This window comes from Pelophylax lessonae (genome assembly GCF_965119305.1).
Source record: "Pelophylax lessonae genome assembly, chromosome: 4".
Classification (NCBI taxonomy): domain Eukaryota; kingdom Metazoa; phylum Chordata; class Amphibia; order Anura; family Ranidae; genus Pelophylax; species Pelophylax lessonae.
In genome coordinates, this window is record NC_138771.1 from 570,650,742 (window position 1) to 570,669,964 (window position 19,223).

The 19,223-nt window shown below is 42.5% G+C and overlaps 1 protein-coding gene across 1 annotated transcript in view; it reads left to right on the forward strand.

Moving 5' to 3' along the window:
* Positions 1–16,704, forward strand: part of AP3M2 (adaptor related protein complex 3 subunit mu 2) — a 35,819-nt gene extending 19,115 nt beyond the window's left edge. Inside the window, exons 4-9 of the mRNA XM_082256927.1 lie at positions 5,902–6,039; positions 7,821–7,906; positions 10,051–10,184; positions 14,065–14,272; positions 14,364–14,508; positions 16,238–16,704. Coding sequence (XP_082113053.1) covers positions 5,902–6,039; positions 7,821–7,906; positions 10,051–10,184; positions 14,065–14,272; positions 14,364–14,508; positions 16,238–16,338 — 812 coding nt within the window. The 3' untranslated portion in view covers positions 16,339–16,704. The remainder of the gene's footprint in view (positions 1–5,901; positions 6,040–7,820; positions 7,907–10,050; positions 10,185–14,064; positions 14,273–14,363; positions 14,509–16,237) is intronic.
* The last annotated feature ends 2,519 nt before the right edge of the window (positions 16,705–19,223 follow it).

Consider the following 19,223-nt stretch of genomic DNA (forward strand, 5'->3'; position numbering starts at 1 on the left):
GGCTCCATCCATCTTCCCATCAATTTTAACCATCTTCCCTGTCCCTGCTGAAGAAAAGCAGGCCCAAACCATGATGCTGCCACCACCATGTTTGACAGTGGGGATGGTGTGTTCAGGGTGATGAGCTGTGTTGCTTTTACGCCAAACATAACGTTTTGCATTGTTGCCAAAAAGTTTGATTTTGGTTTCATCTGACCAGAGCACCTTCTTCCACATGTTTGGTGTGTCTCCCAGGTTGCTTGTGGCAAACTTTAAACAACACTTTTTATGGATATCTTTAAAAAAAGGCTTTCTTCTTGCCACTCTTCCATAAAGGCCAGATTTGTGCAGTATACGACTGATTGTTTTCCTATGGACAGAGTCTCCCACCTCCGCTTTAGATCTCTGCAGTTCATCCAGAGTGATCATGGGCCTCTTGGCTGCATCTCTGATCAGTCTTCCTTTTGTATGAGCTGAAAGTTTAGAGGGACGGCCAGGTCTTCGTAGATTTGCAGTGGTCTGATACTTGCACAGTGCTCCTTGGTATGTTTAAAGCTTGGGAAATCTTTTTGTATCCAAATCCGGCTTTAAACTTCTCCACAACAGTATCTCGGACCTGCCTGGTGTGTTCCTTGTTCTTCATGATGCTCTCTGCGCTTTAAATCGACCTCTGAGACTATCACAGTGCAGGTGCATTTATACAGAGACTTGATTACACACAGGTGAATTCTATTTATCATCATTAGTCATTTAGGTCAACATTGGATCATTCAGAGATCCTCACTGAATTTCTGGAGAGAGTTTGCTGCACTGAAAGTAAAGGGGCTGAATAATTTTGCACGCCCAATTTTTCAGTTTTTTATTTGTTAACAAAGTTTGAAATATCCAATAAATTTCGTTTCACTTCATGATTGTGTCCCACTTGTTGTTGATTCTTCACAACAAAAAATTACAGTTTTATATCTTTATGTTTGAAGCCTGAAATGTGGCAAGAGGTCACAAAGTTCAAGGGGGCCGAATACTTTCGCAAGGCACTGTATAAACCAAGGGAAAATCCCCCGCAAAAGGGTTGCAGCACAGAAATACTGTGTGTGATATTTTACTTAGACCATAACATCCAACTTCATGCAAGACTCCGTTAAAATGTTATAATCCCAGCAGGGTCTCAAGCCCTGCCCTATTCCACTCATTTGGATTAGAATCCTCCTCCTCAAAAAAAAAAAAAAAAAAAAAAAAAAAATTCCATACAATTCACATAGGTCACCACCACCCAAAAAATACCAACCTACAGTGAGGGGGAAAAAGGTATTTGATTCTCTGCTGATTTTGTATGTTTGCCCAGTGACAAAGAAATAATCAGTCTATAATTTTAATGGTAGATATATTTTAACAGTGAGAGACAAAACAACAACAAAAGAAATCCAGAAAAATGCATTTCAAAAAATTTTGAAATTGATTTAAATTTTAATGAGTGAAACAAAGTATTTGACCCCTTCGCAAAACATGACATTACTTGTTGGCAAAACTCTTGTTGACAGTCACTGAGATCGGACGTTTCCTGTAGTTCAGTTCGCCACCAGGTTTGCACACCTCTCAGGAGGGATTTTGTCCCACTCCTCTTTGCAGATTCTCTCCAAGTCATTAAGGTTTCGAGGCTGTCGTTTAGTAATTCGAACCTCCATCTCCCTCCACATATTTTCTATAAAATTAAGGTCTAGACACTGGCTAGGCCACTTCAGGACCTTCATTTACCTCTTCTTGAGCCACTCTTGTTGCCTTAGCTATGTGTTTTCGGTCATTTTCATGCCGGAATACCCATCTACGACCCTTTTCAATGCCCTGGCTGAGGGAAGGAGGTTCTCACCCAAGATTTGACGGTACACGGCCTCATCCATCATCCCTTTGATGTGGTGTTGTCCTGTCCCCCTAGCAGAAAAACACCCCCAAAGCATAATGTTTCCACCTCCATGTTTTAAGGTGGGGATGGTGTTCTTGGTGTCATAGGCAGCATTCCTCCTCCAGTTGAGTTGATGCCAAAGAGCTTGATTTTAGTCTCATCTGATGGCAACACTTTCCCTTAGTTCTCCTCTGAATCATTCAAATGTTCATTAGTAAACTTCAGATGGGCCTGTACATGCGCTTTCTTGAGCAGAGGGACCTTGTGGGCGCTGCAGAAGTCTGCTGTGTAGTTCTGGGCTGATTCCTCACCGTTCTCATGATCATTGAAACTCCACAAGGTGAGAACTTGCATGAAGCCCCACACCAAGGGAGATTGACAATTACTTTGGGTTTCTTTTATTTGAGAATAATCGCACCAACTGTTGTCACACTCTCACCAAGATGCTTGGTGATGATCTTGTAGCCTATTCCAGCTCTGTGTAGGTCTACAATCTTTTCCCTGACATCCTTTGACAGCTCTTTGATCTTGGCCATGGTGGAGAGATTGGAATCTGATTCTGTGGACAGGCGTGTCTTATACAGGTAACAAGCTGAGATTTGGAGCACTCCCTTTAGCCCCCGTTCACATCGGCACCGACTTCCAAAAGTAGTTTCTGCACTACTTTTGGTGACTTTGGGGGCGAATTCTATAGACTTCTGTGCATAAACCCGCACAGATGTCTGTCAAATTGCCCCCAAACTCGCACTGAAATGCAGGTTTGAAATAATGCGAGTTTAGCTGAACTCGCACGATTTCAAACCCGCCCTCAGTGTGAATGAGGGATGAAGAAAGTGCTCCTAATCTCAGCTTGTTACCTGTATAGAAGACAATGGGGAGCCAAATATCGTGCTGATTGATAGGGGATCAAATACTTATTTCACTTATTAAAATACAAATCAATATATAACTTTTCTGGATATTTTTGTTGTTATTCTGTCTCACTGTTAAAATAAACCAACCATTAAAATTCTAGACTGATCATTTCTTTGTCAGTGGGCAAATTTATAAAATCAGCAAGGGATCAAATATTTTTTTCCCCCTCACTGTACCGTATGAGGAAAAAAAAGGGGAATTCTGTAATCCATATAAAGATACATGCTAAAAAATCATAAGCTCAGATCAGGTCTCAACAGTATCAAAGTAATATGCAAAACATTACAAGTGCCCTCAAAATGAACATCCGTGGTAAGACAAGAGGTTTCCCTTATAATATAATCCTTGATAAAAATTAACATATACACATAACACAGACATACACAAACTACAAACTAAGGTTTGCAACTGAGTACTTAATACTTGTCACTCCAATGTATGAATAATGATGATTCCAACACCACTTCGGGGTCAAGTTATTCCACTCGTCTCCTTTACAAGTAACGTTATCCAGCAGGCCATACTGCTTAGCATTGCAATAAAGTATGCATAACCATAGATACTAGTGCTAATTGGGATCCTCTTTAGAAACTTAAAGACCTATTTACTGCATACAACAGAGAAGACAAGTGCCTACACTGCCCAGAGGAGACTTTCAGTTAACCACTTGCCGACTGCCTAACACCGATCTACGTCGGCAGTCAGCCCCTCACAGGCAAAGTGACGTAGGGCTACGTCACTAGCTTGTGAGGGTCTAGGGAGCGAGCGCGCGCCCCCTCCCGCGTGGTCACGGACCCCCCCCCCGCGCGTGTGACCGGCGGACCCAATGTCCGCCAGTCACTCTGCGATCGGTGGGGGAGAGGGAGAAAGTCAGGCGGCTTGTGTAAACAAGCTGCCTGTCATTCTCCCCTGTGTATGAAGGATGATCATACGGTTCTACTATGTAGAACCGTTGATCACTCTTCATACATCTGAAGCCACAGCCAATCACAGTAGAAAGCACGCCCCTAGGGACACACATAGCCCCTCCCTTTCAAAAAAAGTTAACCCCTTCACTGCCAGTGTAATTTTACAGTAACAGTGCATATGTATAGCACTGATTACTGTAGAAATGTCACTGGTAACCCCAAAAGTGTCAAAAATGTCAGTCAAGGGTCCGATCTGTCCGCCGCAATGTCCCAGTACCGCAAAAAAAAACGCAGATCGCCGCCATTACGCGTTAAAAAAAAACAATAAAAATGACAAAAATCTTTCCCTTTGTTAGTAAACGCGATAACTTTTGCGCAAACCAATCAAAACACGCTTTTTGTGATTTTTTTTTTTTTTTTTACCAAACATAGTTAGCATAAAACAAATTGGCCGAAAATGTTAAAAAATTTTGATTTTTACATTTTTTTTGGAGGGAATTTCATATAAAAAAAATTTGAAAAATATTGCTATTTTTGCAAAATGTACGCTGTTTTTTTGTTTATAGCGCGTGATCAAAAAATCGCACAGGTGATCAAATACCACCAAAAGAAAGCTCTGTTCGTGGGAAAAAAAGGACGCCAAATTTGTTTAGATACAGCGTCGCATGACCGCGCAATTGTCCGTTAAAGTCAAGCAGTGCCAAATCGCAAAATACCCCCTGGTCAGGAAGGGGGTAAAATCTTCCGGGGCTTAAGTGGTTAATGCTTTTCTCTTCCAGTATATGCACTTGATAATAACATACGCAATCTTGTTGGCCATTTGGACAACACACAGCAACCCTAAGCCCCCATTCACATAGGCGCGGTTTGACAGGTAAAAATCACATGACAATTCACAGCCTATTGCTGGCAATGGCACGGTTCCAATCGGTACAACGCCGACTTTGCGGTGCTGCACCAATTTCCAAAAGTAGTTCCTGCACTACTTTTGGCGACTTCAATAGACATCTGTGCTTGAACCTGCAAAGATGTCTTTGAAGTCACCCCCTGAAGTCAGAGGGAAATGCGGCTTTGAAATTGTGCGAGTTCAGATGAAGTTGCACGATTTCAAACCCGCGTTCAATGTGAACAATGGCTAAAGTGTGACTTTAATTACCAACTTGATTTTACAAAGCAGAAGGCTTAATCTGTGAGACCAAGAGCAAAATGTAACTAGCACATATCATCTGTTCAAAATTAATGTTTTACTGATTTAACTTACCTCCAATCTGATTAGTTGCTATATGTTACTGTGCTGTGTACAGCATCATTGCCAATTAAATCCTGTAACATTTAGTAACTTTGTATACAGGGTTGGAGCTAGCCTATCTGATCTGGGGGTATAGTAAATAAAGTCAGAGGTCATAATGTCAACATTAAGTGTGAGTCACTGACAGTTTATCGTGTAGTGTGGTCGAGATGCAGGGAATCCGTATTCCCTGTTTACTTGCGGTGCTTGTGCTTCTGTATACCAAGTGTTCTTAACCGTGTCCCCTTTACATCAGGGTACCTATCAGTGACCCCCCCCCCATGTGGATTATCCCCATCAGAGTGCCGAGTTACATGAGCTGTCCTCATCAGTGACCCCTTACATCAACTGTCTGTATTACAGTGCTCTCTTACATCAATTACCCCCATCAGAGTGCCCTCCTTACATCAACTGCCCTCATGCAATTATCCGTTTTACATCAAATATCCCCTCAGATTCACCCAAACATCAGTTTTTCTCAATCCTAAGGCCTCTTTACATCAAATGTCCCCATCAGAGCTCCCTTTTATATCAAAAATCCCCATCAAAGTGCCTTCTTACATCAATTACCCCCATCGCAGTGTCCCCTTTCATTCAAGGTTACCATCAGAGTGCCGCCTTATATCAACGGCCACCATTGGAGTGCCGCTTACATCAATTGCCCCTATCAGGCTGGCTCATGGATCACTGGATGCACAAGCCCACCCCACTAGATCTGGGCTTGTTTTGTATAGGTAAAATCTTTTCAGCTTACCCAAAAAATTGGAAGTGAAAAATATATAAGCTGACATTTATGCTGCTTAAAGTGTAATGAGAAACCTCTAGTTAGGAGTAGTGGAATTATATTACTGGTTGTGATTTTTCTTCTTTTTTTGTTGTTGTTATCTTTGCATTCGTTTCATGTTTGTTTGCAGGTAGCTCGAATGTGGGTGACCAGCTCCCAACAGGCCAGCTCTCAGTAGTTCCATGGAGGAGAACAGGAGTCAAGTATACAAACAACGAAGCTTACTTTGATGTCATAGAAGAGATTGATGCCATCATTGACAAATCAGGTCACTGGTTAATATATACAATAACTTTTCAATGATCTAATAAAGGTGACAGTGGGTATGCACATTCTGAAGAAAGTAAAATAAAAATTCCAAGCATGGCATAGAAATCCCATAAAAAAAAAAAAAAATTGTACTTAATTGCATGCACCAGATAACAATGATTTAATACAAGGACTGCATACAGTTGTAAAATGGAAATCACCACATTGGAGTTAGAGTAAAGGTCAGTGTGGGTGCCAAGATCCTAACCAAATGGTTACATTTGCTTGACCTTCGCTGTTCTTGGTGAAACATGCCCTTCTGTGGCCTTCTCAAACTATTGAAGCAAGCGCGCAACATTGAAGCTGTCCCTTAAATTCCGTGCTACCAACCAGACACGTACCACCACCTGAAATTGTATGTCATTCAGTGGTAGCAGGTATGCATACTTGTGGCAGCCATTGTCTCTTACAATAAACCCGCCTCAACCTCATAAAATAATGCCATGTTTACACAGCAGGCATCACAGGTTGGCACGTTTACTTTAACATTCTGCCTCCAGAGGCATCTGAAAAACCTGGATTTAAGTGTGGGAAGAAAATTCAGACCGCCTCCCACGCCCACCAGGCCTGCTTGCCTTCTGGTTATGCAAATACTGACTTTAGCGGTTCTGGCACCCTGGGATGAGAATAAAGCAATCAATGTGATTTTTTATTGTGCCTCTTGTACCATTACAGCCTTAGATTTAAAATGGTTTCTAAATTAAAAAAAAAATCTAAAGTTAGAAAAACTAAAAGATTATAAAGTGTATTTTAATAATTCTGTGTTTTTACACAGGAGGGTGATTAACGAAAAGAGTACATTTTTCACATAGCCAGGTGAACCTTTGATCACTTTGAATGCCCAATCATGAGCAAAGGACTTAAGAAAAAAAAAAAAGTTAAAAAGAGAATTTCATGTATGCTTAGATGATTGAAGTGAATACACCTTAACTTAGGGGAAAAATCTGTTGCTCAAGGTTAAGTGCACATGGATGCATTAGGGAGGTACTTTATGTTATTTAAATACCTGCCAAGCATCCTAAAGTAGAGTTCTTGGGCAGAAGTAACTCTTTTTAAAGTCAGAGACCTCTTGATTCAATATATATTGTTAAAAGGAAACCTGACTGAAGGAAATTGGCTGCCATTGCTTAAAGCTTTTTGCAAAAGAGGTCAGCAGCAGCTTCTGTATTTTTTTTTTTTTTTTTGCAGACAGAGAATCAAATAGCATATGCATAAAAGTAAGGTTTATTGCTTGCAAAGTCAGCTGTCAGGAAACCTGAATAGTGACTGCATCTGATTGGCTGCAGTTGCTGTTCCGCCAAGAATTTTCCACCCAGCTCCTTCGATTTTCAGATCAGTTTGTCAAGCTAGGTGGTGCCAACAAAGTCACCCATGGTTCGAATTTTAGTTGATTCAGCAGGTATCAGCCAAAAATTGATCAGCATGTGGCCAGCATTACAATGAACAGGTTGGGGATTCTGGGAATTGTCCCAGGTGCCTGTAGAAAAGATGGTGGAGCTTTGCAACAAAATTTGCAAAGTGCATTTCTGGTCAAGGTTGAGTTGCATCTCTTCAATGTATGGATAGATTAGCAGTAAGTGCCAGTTCCTTACAGGCATTTCAGTGACATTTTGGCAAGTGACATTGAATGTAACTAACACCTGGATTATGGTAAATTAGGGGCAGTACTATTAATTTGTCTACAGTTCGACAATAGGTGTACAATTATAAGCCATGCTAATTACGCCTTCTGTATTACAGGCTGCACAGTAACCGCTGAGATCCAGGGTGTGATCGACGCCTGTGTAAAGCTGAGTGGGATGCCAGATTTAACCCTATCCTTCATGGTATGTCAGCAGTACTAAATAGAAAATGCCATTCCCCAACTTATCATCTCATTACTAGTTCCAAGTCAGTCACATCCTTCACAGTGAAGAAAAAGGAGGAGAGTAATGCAGCCAACAATAATGCATAAATACAAATGTGTTAAATCAAAAAAGAGCAGTAATACACTCGGGAAGAAAGGCAAGAACGAGCAGTCAGCTCAAATCAGTTGCTATATGTCCCTCGCCCCCACTGTGACCAGCAATTGGGGATGCTGTTGTGGTAAAAAGCCCAGTCCTTACCGTTCTGTGCAACAAAGGGGAAGTAAAAAGTCTAGAATTAGCAATCCAACTCCACCTACTCAAAAACATGAGAAGGCACCACATGGAATCCTGGTACGTGTTTCGGGAAACAATCTTTTCCTTCTCCTGACCTCTACTTGGGACTACTTGGTGCCCCCGAGATGCAAAAAAAGGGCAATTAGTAAAGAATATATCAAATCAGCAAACCTAAAGCCCTAAAACAGAATAAATGGATTATCCAATGGTCAGACAGATGAAAGGATGGAAACTTTCCCTACCTCTTTGAAAACTGATTTAAAATGCATCAAGCAAAGAAACAGGAAGTTGCACAGTAAAAGACCCACCCACCCACAGCACATGTGGGGAGCTCTGTATAGTTGCTCAGTAAAGAAATGAATAAACAAACCTACCCATAGCATAAGTGAAGAGCTCTGTGAAATTGCCCAGTCCAGAATTTAGGAAACCATTCCATCCACAGAACATGTGCGGAGCTCTGTGAAGTTGCACAGTCCAGGGTTCTGGAAGCCGACCAACTCCACAGGACATGTGTGGATGTCAAGGTCTTACCTTGTCCTCCTGTTGGCAGCCATCTTGCACATGTCCAGAATGTTGCCTCTTATAGACTCTAATTGCATCATCACTTGCCTGCTGCCTGTACATTGCACAGTGGTGATGCTGCACACCTGACTATATCTATCACCTGATGGGTTGCAGTCCTTGCCCTTGTGTTTGTGCTCCAAGGGTTCATCTCTGCTAGCAGTCTTCTGTTCTCCGTGGTCCTCTGTGTATGACCTGGCTTGGCTGACGAATCTCCTCCTGGCTCTCGACCCTGCATTGGCAGATGACCCGGCATCGGCAAACGACCCGCTTCTGGACTCGACCCTGGCTTGGATGACTACCCGCTTCTGGACTTGACCCCGGCTTATTCCTGCTCCCACTTCCTCACTCTTGCTGTGCATTTTATTGTTTGCTCCAATTAACTGCTTCATTTTACCTGCATCCCCATGTGGTCTGGTTTACTGGCACCCTGGCAGAGGAGCTCTGTAAAGTTGCTCAGCCCAGAATGTAGGAAACAAACCTACCCATAGCACATGTGAGGAGTTTTGTGAAGTTCTACAGTCCATGGTTCTGGAAGCCGACTATTCCACAGCACATGTGAGGAGCTCAGTCAAGTTGCACAGTTCAGGGTTCTGGAAGCCGACTATCCTTCAGCACATGTGAGGAGCTCAGTCAAGTTGCACAGTTGAGGGTTCTGGAAGCTGACCAACCCACACCATATGTAAGGAGCTCTGTATAGTTGCTCAGGCCAGAATTTAGGAAAAAAACCTACCCACAGCATATATGAGGAGCTTTGTGAAATTGCCCAGTCCAGAATTTAGGAAACCAATCAATCCTCAGCACATGTGAGGAGCTCTGTAATGTTGCTTAGCCCAGAATTTAGGAAACAAACTTACCCATAGCACATGTGAGGAGCTTTGTGAAGTTACACAGTCCAGGGTTCTGGAAGCCGAGCGACCCACAGCACATGTGAGGAGCTCTGTGAAATTGTTCAGTCCAGAAATTTAGAAACTGACTCTCCCACAGCACATGTGAGGTCTGGGTTCAGTGGATTGCATAGAACCCAGATTAGGGTATATTGAGTAGATAGTCTTAATTGTGGGGTTTTTCCTGGATAGCATTCCCAGTTCACCAACTGATTTCATATATCTGAAGTTGCCATTGCCCTTTAGTACTAATGCCATTTTAATTTTTTTCTGTTTATGCAAATGAGTTTGAATAAAACAGTGCTTTACAGACGAACAATATAAACAGTGACATAACTGATGTTCTAAATTACATAATGATATACCTTTTTCATTTCCCAGAATCCTCGCCTCCTGGATGATGTCAGTTTCCACCCCTGTGTACGTTTTAAGAGATGGGAATCTGAGCGAATTCTATCTTTCATCCCCCCAGATGGCAACTTCCGCCTGCTGTCCTACCACGTCAGTGCTCAGAAGTAAGAAAGGGAACACTGGAATCAGACTGGGTTGATAGGGACCACTATACCAAAGACTGCAGCACATTTCTTTAACAAATCAGTGGATATCATAAATTAATTTGTGAGGTCATACAAGAAATAAGTTCGTTTAGGATAAAAGTTCACTTTTTAAATTCTCTCTTGATTTTTTATATACGGTAGTACAAGCAGAATGAATAACAGAAATGGCAGTGTAAGTGTACATTCCAGAGAGTCATAACATGCAAAGAAGTGTCTCTCTAATTCTGCAGTTTTCAGGTTTTCAAACCTGTTTGCTATTTTTTTTTTTTTTTTACATGGCAGGGAAAGGATTGTGAGGAAAGAGAAGGGTGTATGGGTGGAAGAAAGTAGTTGTGGGGGGGAAGGAAAGTTAGGGAAGGAAAGAAAGTAAGCAAGAAGAAGTGCCCTGCACCCATGGATGCCCACCCACTCTGTATCACCAATGAAGAAAGGAACTATGGACTACAACCCTAGTGATTATCTCTCTCTCTCTATGGGAGCTGCTAGTTACAGATTCCCCTGGGTTACTAATAGCAACAACTTGACAATATAGCATATTCTAAGTGCTTGGCTCAGTCAGAAAACAGTCCAGGGGTTGGGTTTTTGTTGTTTTATTGGAGAACTGGGATAGGAGAAGGGATGAGTGGGATACTCCAACTGAATAAACTATGCACAATTGCTGGGACTTCTAAATTAAGCTGAGTGCGGCAAGGCCTCTGCTTCACCTTGCCACTATAGTGAAGATAGATTTAAGCAAACTATACTGTACTGTGAATCACTCTTCAGGGTCCTACTTGGCACCCCCTTTGTCCCTATTCTTCAGGGTTCTACACAGCACCCCCTTTACTGTAACACACTGTGTGAGCTGACCCTTTATCCTCTGACATCACTGGAGTGGTCCCCCTTCCTGGGCAGACCCTTTGGCAAGTCCCCTGGTACTCACAGACACTGTTTTTCCCAGAAGACATTGCCAGCAGCTCCACTGGCAGCTTTACAGGATCCTCTGCAGCTCAGCTCAACACCTGGTTCACTAGGCCGACTGCCTAAGACCACTTTTCTCATGCAACAGGAGGAGAGACAGTCGACCACCTCCTCCTGGGATTCTGCTTCCTGCCAAAGACGCCCTGTCACATGTCCCCCTGGCTTTTATGAGCAATCCCAGGATGAACTGCAAGAGTGCCCTACCACTGGGACTCTCACAAAAGCCAATGTGTCACTGGCTAGGTTTCCTCCACTGTCCAACATGCTCCCTTATTGGATGCAGTGGGGACACTCCCTTAGACCCAGTGAATCACACCTGGGAACATGCAACAGGCAACCTAACAGATTAGGCTCCCCTGATAAGCAGAAGGAGCATAAGATGCTTTTACCTAGCACTTACCCAGGAGGGTGCTACATATATAGGCTCTGTTCCTTGCCAACGCTGGCCATACACTATACGAAAAATTGTTCTAGCTCATTTTCAAAGATCGAACACTCAGCCGTGAGAGCAATCGATGGTACCATCATGTAATGACCGATAAATCATTTAATGGGCATAAATGAATCTGTTTTGTTTTTTTTTCATTTTTTCACATATACCTAGTGCAAACAGTTTGGACGAGAAACACATAATCTTTCAATTTATCGTTCGTTGGGCAGAAAACTTCTAAACTTGTCTTTAATTTTTTTGGCTCAAAAATGTCACAACCGATTTCCGATTCATGCCCATTAACTGGCCGAAAAACGAAAGAACTGTCCAAATGACTGAATTTCAGCCTATTTTTCGTATACTGTACGGCCAGCATTAGTAGTGGCACATATTGTTAGTCTTGACAATATCACTATCCGCAGTGTCTAAAGATGTGAAACCCTTACAATGCTTCTGGTAGCTAATACATTTTATTGATTAAGGCTCCTCTCACACGGGCTTTCCGATCAGGTCTGCCTGTTAGTTTTTTGGATGCTCCATGTACCCCTATGGAGCAGCGGATCTCAGTGGTGACATGTCCGGTGACACCCGCTGCTCTCCGATCCTATCCTGTCCGTGAAATCCAGACAGAAAATAGGATTTCCTTCAATCGGGCTGAAGGATCGGATGAAAACAGACAGGCGGCCCATTATCATCCAATGTCCCATAGAGGAGAGCGGGGATCTTACTATGCAAAGTAAGCGGAAATGGACCCGTCCTCTGCCTGCTCAGTGGGGATTGGCGGATTGATCCCCGCTGAGAAAAATTTAGTCTGCCAGGCAGAAAACCAGAGTAAAAAGACCCTTAGGCTCCAAGCGCTTTAGGCCACAAATGGGACCTTGGAAACAGTGTTTTTTTTTTTTTTTTTTTTTTTTTTTTATTCAAGGAAAGAAAGAGGAATGTTTTTAATCAAAGTATTAATGCAATTTGGAAATATTGACCGGTGCCCTATCCATTCATGTGAAGTGTGAATTTTAATATGTCTGTATTACGCTTTGATTTTTTCATGACCTACATTTACACTTGCATTCAAATACACACAGGAGACAGAGCTGATGTAATCAGGTCTTTTCATCTGCTTTTCACCCATACCATAGTTATGATTTTTCATTTTACTGTTCATGTTCTGTTCTGGGAACACCATTTGCTAAGCCACGTGAATATGCAGGCTGGATATTCTCAATTACTTTCCCTACACAGTTTAGAATCAAAAATTGTGATTGGAGTGTAGCTGACTTCTATGCTGTGCTGCATTGGAGTAAAGCACACTTCAATGCACACTATGTATGTTGGGGCTCATTTGCACTAGGGTTGCTCTCTAAAGAGCAATCTGCGATGAGAGTATTTGGAAGGTGGTGATGAGGCGTTGTCACCTTCTCACTCAGGGGCTACTACAGGGGTTGCAATTGCAACCGGGCCCCATGCTCCAGGGGGCCCATGCAGCTCCCCTGTACACCTTAATAGGAGGAGCGGTGGGGGCAGCATGTGGAGAAATCACTGTCCTCCTTTTTCCTTCTGTAGCTGCAGGAGGAAAATGGAGGAGATTGGTTCCTCTGTATGCTGCCTCTGTTCTGCTGTCTCTGGGCCCCTGTGGGCTCCCCTGGTCCCCCCCCCCCTACTGTGCTGCCAGGGGTTCGGGGGCCCTTTATGGTTTCTTGCACTGGGGCCCTAAAGGTTCTAGTTACGCCTCTGTTCTCACTGCTTGTTTTAACCCCTTAAACCTTGCACTAGCACACCCATTCAGTTGCATGGGTTGCGTTCAGTGGGCATAATTTTTCCTGCACCACGATGCAAAACATATGTACTCTCCCCTCCACTGCCTTTGAAGCATATGGCGGAGGGGTTGGGGTGGTAGAAATGCAGCTCAGACATGCGTTTTTATCACCTCTCTTACATAAGTGTAAATAAGGTCTTCATGCGTTAGTGTCATTAATTTTGAATCCCACACCAACACACTAAGGCAACATAGCTTCAATGCACATGCATTGCAGGATGCATCAAAAAGCACAGTAACGCATCACTGTGCGTTGTGTGCTGTGTTGCCCAAAATGGTGCATGTCTAGATATTTAGACATTTTGGGGCATTGCCATCTCATTCACGTGAATGGACTACCTTAACACAATGCATGTTAAGGAGCTAAAGAAAAACAAAAAAAAAAACAGGTCATTGTAATGCACCAGGTTGCCAAGATGTGAGTAGGCTCTTGCTTAATAATGCAGGTCTATTTTTGTCCAGCAGATGGCGATGTAGGTCACCTCATTGACTTTTATTGTGGAGTACGCTGTGTAGAAGTTGCTAAGTGTATTTGTCAGTTAGCCATGATTCATTAGCTATTCAGTATGAATGAATTAACACTAGAGATGTTGCAGCTGTATGCAGATTAGTAGCTGATTAATTATATCTTACAGCTTGGTGGCCATTCCACTCTATGTAAAGCATGCAATCAGTTTTCGGGAAGGCACCAGTTCTGGGCGATTTGAAGTGACGCTGGGACCTAAGCAGAGCATGGGTAAAACCGTGGAGGGGGTGACTCTTACCGGACAGATGCCAAAGGGGGTCCTGAATATGACACTCACCCCATCTCAGGGGACATATGTCTTTGATCCAGTGACCAAGGTGTGTTCCCAGTGCAATATGAATACTACTGCAAAATGTAGCAGCATATGTTAAAACTCATTATTATGCTTTTTATCATCTGCTTTCACAGTTGTTGTCATGGGACGTGGGGAAAATTAATCCTCAAAAACTACCAAGTTTAAAGGGAACCATGATTCTCCAAGCTGGATGCTCCAAGCCAGATGAAAACCCAACGCTGAACCTTAATTGCAAGATCCAGCAGCTGGCGATCTCAGGTATGCTGTGCATTATATTACATCTAGAGATAGCTGGCTTTTTTTAGTAGTAATAATCACAGAGGTGAAACTCCCAAAGATTGATTGAAAAAAATTTGCAAAGCCATTCTCCCATTAAAAGGGCATGTACATTCATTCTGTGGTAATCAGGCAAAAAAAAAGAAAAGATTGTAAGCAGGCTATATCCTGTGCTGTTCAAAAGTAAATTGATTTAAAATGAAAAATACTGCATTTGGCCACTAAATTGAGCTAAAGTATATGAATTTCCTATAACTCGTGGCTCTATCTAGTGGACAAATGTGGGGTTTTCCATTTCAAACAAATCATTTACATTCGAACAGCAAAGAAAATAGTCTATTTACATTTATTTTTCCTCTATTTGTGCAGAACAAATATGTATGCACTTTCACTGGGTAAATGGCTATATGAATTCTTTATAAATCAACCCCTTTTCGTCAGGACCTATAATAAGTCTTCAGAGTCTCCACACAGAATATTAAAATGCAGTCAAAATGAAAAATACAAAAATCAGCACAAAAACTTCCAGTTAGTAGGAGATGCCACTTGTGCTGATGCCCCTTCTGATCGGTGAAATCCTGCTTAGTCTATGCCTTCCATCGCTGCCATTATAATCTTCCAGTGCAGGGGGGGGGGGGGGTGGGGGTTATTAGAACTGTGGGAGCTATCACAGGCTCTCATCGGGTGCCCAACTATGCTCATCCATTTTACCCAGCTGCTCAATTTGTAGAAGCTGTACTACAGGATAAATATAATCTTTGAATGGAGGGGGTGGACCTTGCAATTATCCACCTGTCTTCCATTCATATTTGTCCTATGATCTCTGGAGACATGTAATGATAGTCTAATAATTGCTGATTTGAATAGATTGCCCATTAAAGCATATGGGTGTGCATGGGCAGAGAAAGATCAGTCAGATGCACAGACCAGATCCACTCCCTACATGCGCTTCTGACAAAAACATCAGCTCTGCTAAACCTGACCTACAGGGTAAATGGGTAAAGAAAAACAGCAAGTCAACCACTCGCTTTTATGCCCCTCGCCACATGTCTGAATAAGCCTTTTCATTTAAAATGAGAGGCACATATTTCTGCTATTGTAGCCATGGCACAAGCCTACCTCCCAGTTACTATTTGCAGAGGATCACTTCTGAAGCCCTCCGAAGGTACCATCCCATCTGACCATATATTTCAGGCACCGCTGTCCCACCATCTTCATTGCAGTAGCCAGTGGGTGCAACAAAGGGAGACCAGTGAATGTCCATTCACTGCTCCCCCCCCCCCCTCCTCCAGTGAGTGAAGGCAGAGGTTAGTGTATTATGCTGCTGTGGCCAGGAAAGAAGCTAATGAAGCAGTCTTTGCCACACATGTTGCATTTCTCTTTGAATGTTGGCGAGAGAACAATATTTCTAGGGCAATCAGTCACTGCTCACTTTAAACTGAGCCTGTACAGGCCCTTAAAACGACACCTAGACAATTTTGGACAATATAGATAGATATCAACTTGCAGAAAATGTACAAAACAAATATCAAAGCAGATAGCAATAAAAATAATATATATATATATAAATCTTAATGACCTTGCAATATACCAGTGGTAGATGGCCTTGGGTTTTCTGCTCGCAAGGCATGCTGGGACTTGTAGTTCCATCCAGGTTGATGCCAAGCTGTTATATAATCTGATTGTAATACTGTGTTTAACCCCCCTGCAGGTCTGAAAGTGAACAGGCTGGACATGTATGGTGAGAAGTACAAACCCTTCAAAGGAATCAAATACATGACCAAAGCTGGCAAGTTCCAAGTCAGAACATAAGGGGGCGCTGCTATCCAAGAAATATCCCCTAATGCCTGTGAAGTGTGCAGCCATCTCTGATGCTCATGCTGCTTTTCTCCCATGTAAATAAGCAGAGTATGCGGAGGGTGTGACCTGCTGTGTGTGTGTGTTTCTAGATGACAAGAAGAGGCAATGTCATGTTGCTTGGCAGACTAGTCTTGTATGGAGACAACGTGTATATGAGATATATTGTGTGAGTATACATTTATTCGGGACCAGACACTACTGGGTTTTATGTACAACGTAATGTAAGCTCTTGTTAAATTACCACTTAGAAAATGAGGAAATTCTGAAACCTGGCCTGTATGATGTGCAGTCTGCTGCCCCTGCTGGGAAGTCTGTTTACTGCATTTGTGTAAGTGAGTGAGTTGCCTATTGTTCTCCAGTATATGACTACTACACCTGACTACTCAAAGTTAAAGAAAACTTTTAAATGCATGCTGGATAATATTGGAGCAAAGAAAACAACGTACTCTGTTTATTGTATGCTATGACTATCAAAGTGGCATATTGATGGTTTGATCTAATCTGCAGCAACCAGACATTCTGGTAGCTTTTTGCCTAAATTTCTCCTATGACTAGTTTGAAAGGTTTAGTTTATAATAAAATTTGAATTGCAGGCAAATGGCCCCAGTAGGTTATAAATACTATTGCTTCAATGCGCCATCCCAGCTTATGGCCTTGATCAATCAGAATGCAATTTTTTAGGCCAGACATTATGGAAGCTGCAGTTGGCCTGCAGGTATGTAATTTAAAGAAAGCTGAATTTCTCTAAAATAAGTGCACCTGCTGGGGCACCTTGAGTGTGCTGCAAAATTTTGATAGGGAACTAGCCCTTTAAACTGTACCTGTCAATCACATAATATTGTCCAGGATTTTGTTTGCTCGAGCCAGATCCTATAATATTTATGAGATCTCCGGTGTTGGCATAAACACAAAGAAGCTCATGTTTAAAAAGTTTACTAAGAAGAACATAACCATGACCAGGCCAAAAGGATTCTGGTCCTTCTGACGTCTCTGAATTGGTCTTGTTGAATCAGGTATGCCGATGTGGCATGTCGGCTTCCTCTGTACGGGATCTTCTGTCTCAATGATTGATCTTCCGCCCTGCTTTACCGTCGCCTGGCTCTTGAAAGCTAAGTTCTAAAGGACAGAATCGATTTTAACTGAATCCAATAGAAATGGCAGGTAGAAGATTTATTTTGTTCCTGTAATACACTTTTATAAAGCAAGGAATGCTCTTCTTAGCACACTTTTCATACTTTGCTATTGTGGGGCTTAAGTTTTACCGTAGGCTATAGGACGGGGATCTCCAAACTATCTGAACAATGGGTCAATTTACTGTCTAAACAATTGGCCAATTTACTGCCCTTCTTACTTTGAGAGGGCCAGATTCTGGTCAGTGTGTGTAGAAAATGCCCTGACATCAATGGGAGTAAAGCATGCCCCATCATTGAAATTAGTGGGAGGAATATTGCCCCATTGTTGGTTTAAGGGGAAGAAATAGTACCCTATCATTGATGTCAGTGGGAAGAATAGTGCCACATTGTTGGTATCAGGGCAAGGGTTAGTGCCCCATCGTTTTTCAGTGGGAAGAATTGGGCCCTGCAGTTGCTGTCACTGTCTTCCCAGTTCCCCACATTTGGGGAAGTGGTAGGAATAGTGCCCTACTGTTGGTATCAGTGGCAGGAATTATGCCCAATTGTTGGAGTAGAGGAAATAGTGCCTTGTATCAGTGGGAGGAATAGTGCCTCAAGGGCCTGATAAAGGCAAGCAAAGAGTCACATCCGACCCCTGGGCTGCAGTTTGAAGACCACTTCTATAGGACATTAGTGTCCAAACTGCACCCCAGTTGCCGAATGTGACCCTTTGCTTGTCTTTTTTCTGACCCTTAGAGCACTATTCCATCAACACCATTCCTCCCACCAACTGACACAATCAATGTCACTATTCTTTCCGCTGATACCAACAATGGGGCTTCCCAATTATAACCAGTGATGTGACATTGTTTATGCCCACTGATGCCGGGGCATTTTCTACTCCCACTGGCCATAGTCCAGACTTCCCTAAAGCCTGAAGGACAGGAAACTGGCCCTTTGCTTAGAAAGTTTAAAGACCCCTGCTAATGCTAAATGCGTTTGCTGCCTACAGCAACCAATCATTGTGTAAGGGGTTTAGTAAGTAATCCCTATTTTTTTATTAAGGTAAGGGAGCTCATAGATGACTTGGGGCCTGTGTTGATGGGCTTTTGTTCTCTTTAAATGGATTTTGCATTCCCATCCAAGTCAAGGGCAATGCAAAACCCACATGAAACAGGTCAGAGAGAAAACTAATGCATCTGTCAATTCTGAATGATCTTCGAAACTCCTCAAACTGATGCCATCGAGACAAGCCTAAAGCCCATTGACTCTGGTGTTCCTCAGCTATTACAGCACAAATGTGCAATACCACAGAGCAGCTAAACTGGTGCATGAAATCCTGACGGTGAATGTGCAACGCGCTGACCCACTAACTGCACTGATTTGATAGGGAACCTGGCAAGTGGGACATGTCTGCTTCAGCATGTACTTGCTTAAATAAAATAGGATCTGATGGTTGTTTATTTTCCTGTATGATAATAAAGAATACTGTAAGTGATCCACTTTTGTAAACTTCTCCAGTAATTCAATGAATGAGACTTCCACCTAGATGGTTGCCATAGATGGTTCTCTCTCTGACATAGTAAATAAAAGGAAAGCCCGGTCGATATTACCAAGATTTGTTCAGTCACATACATATTTGGTGTTTTTACGTGGTTTTCACAAGCACCAACTTTTCTATGTATAGCAACTAATCTATGTATAGCACCCACCCCGACACAAATT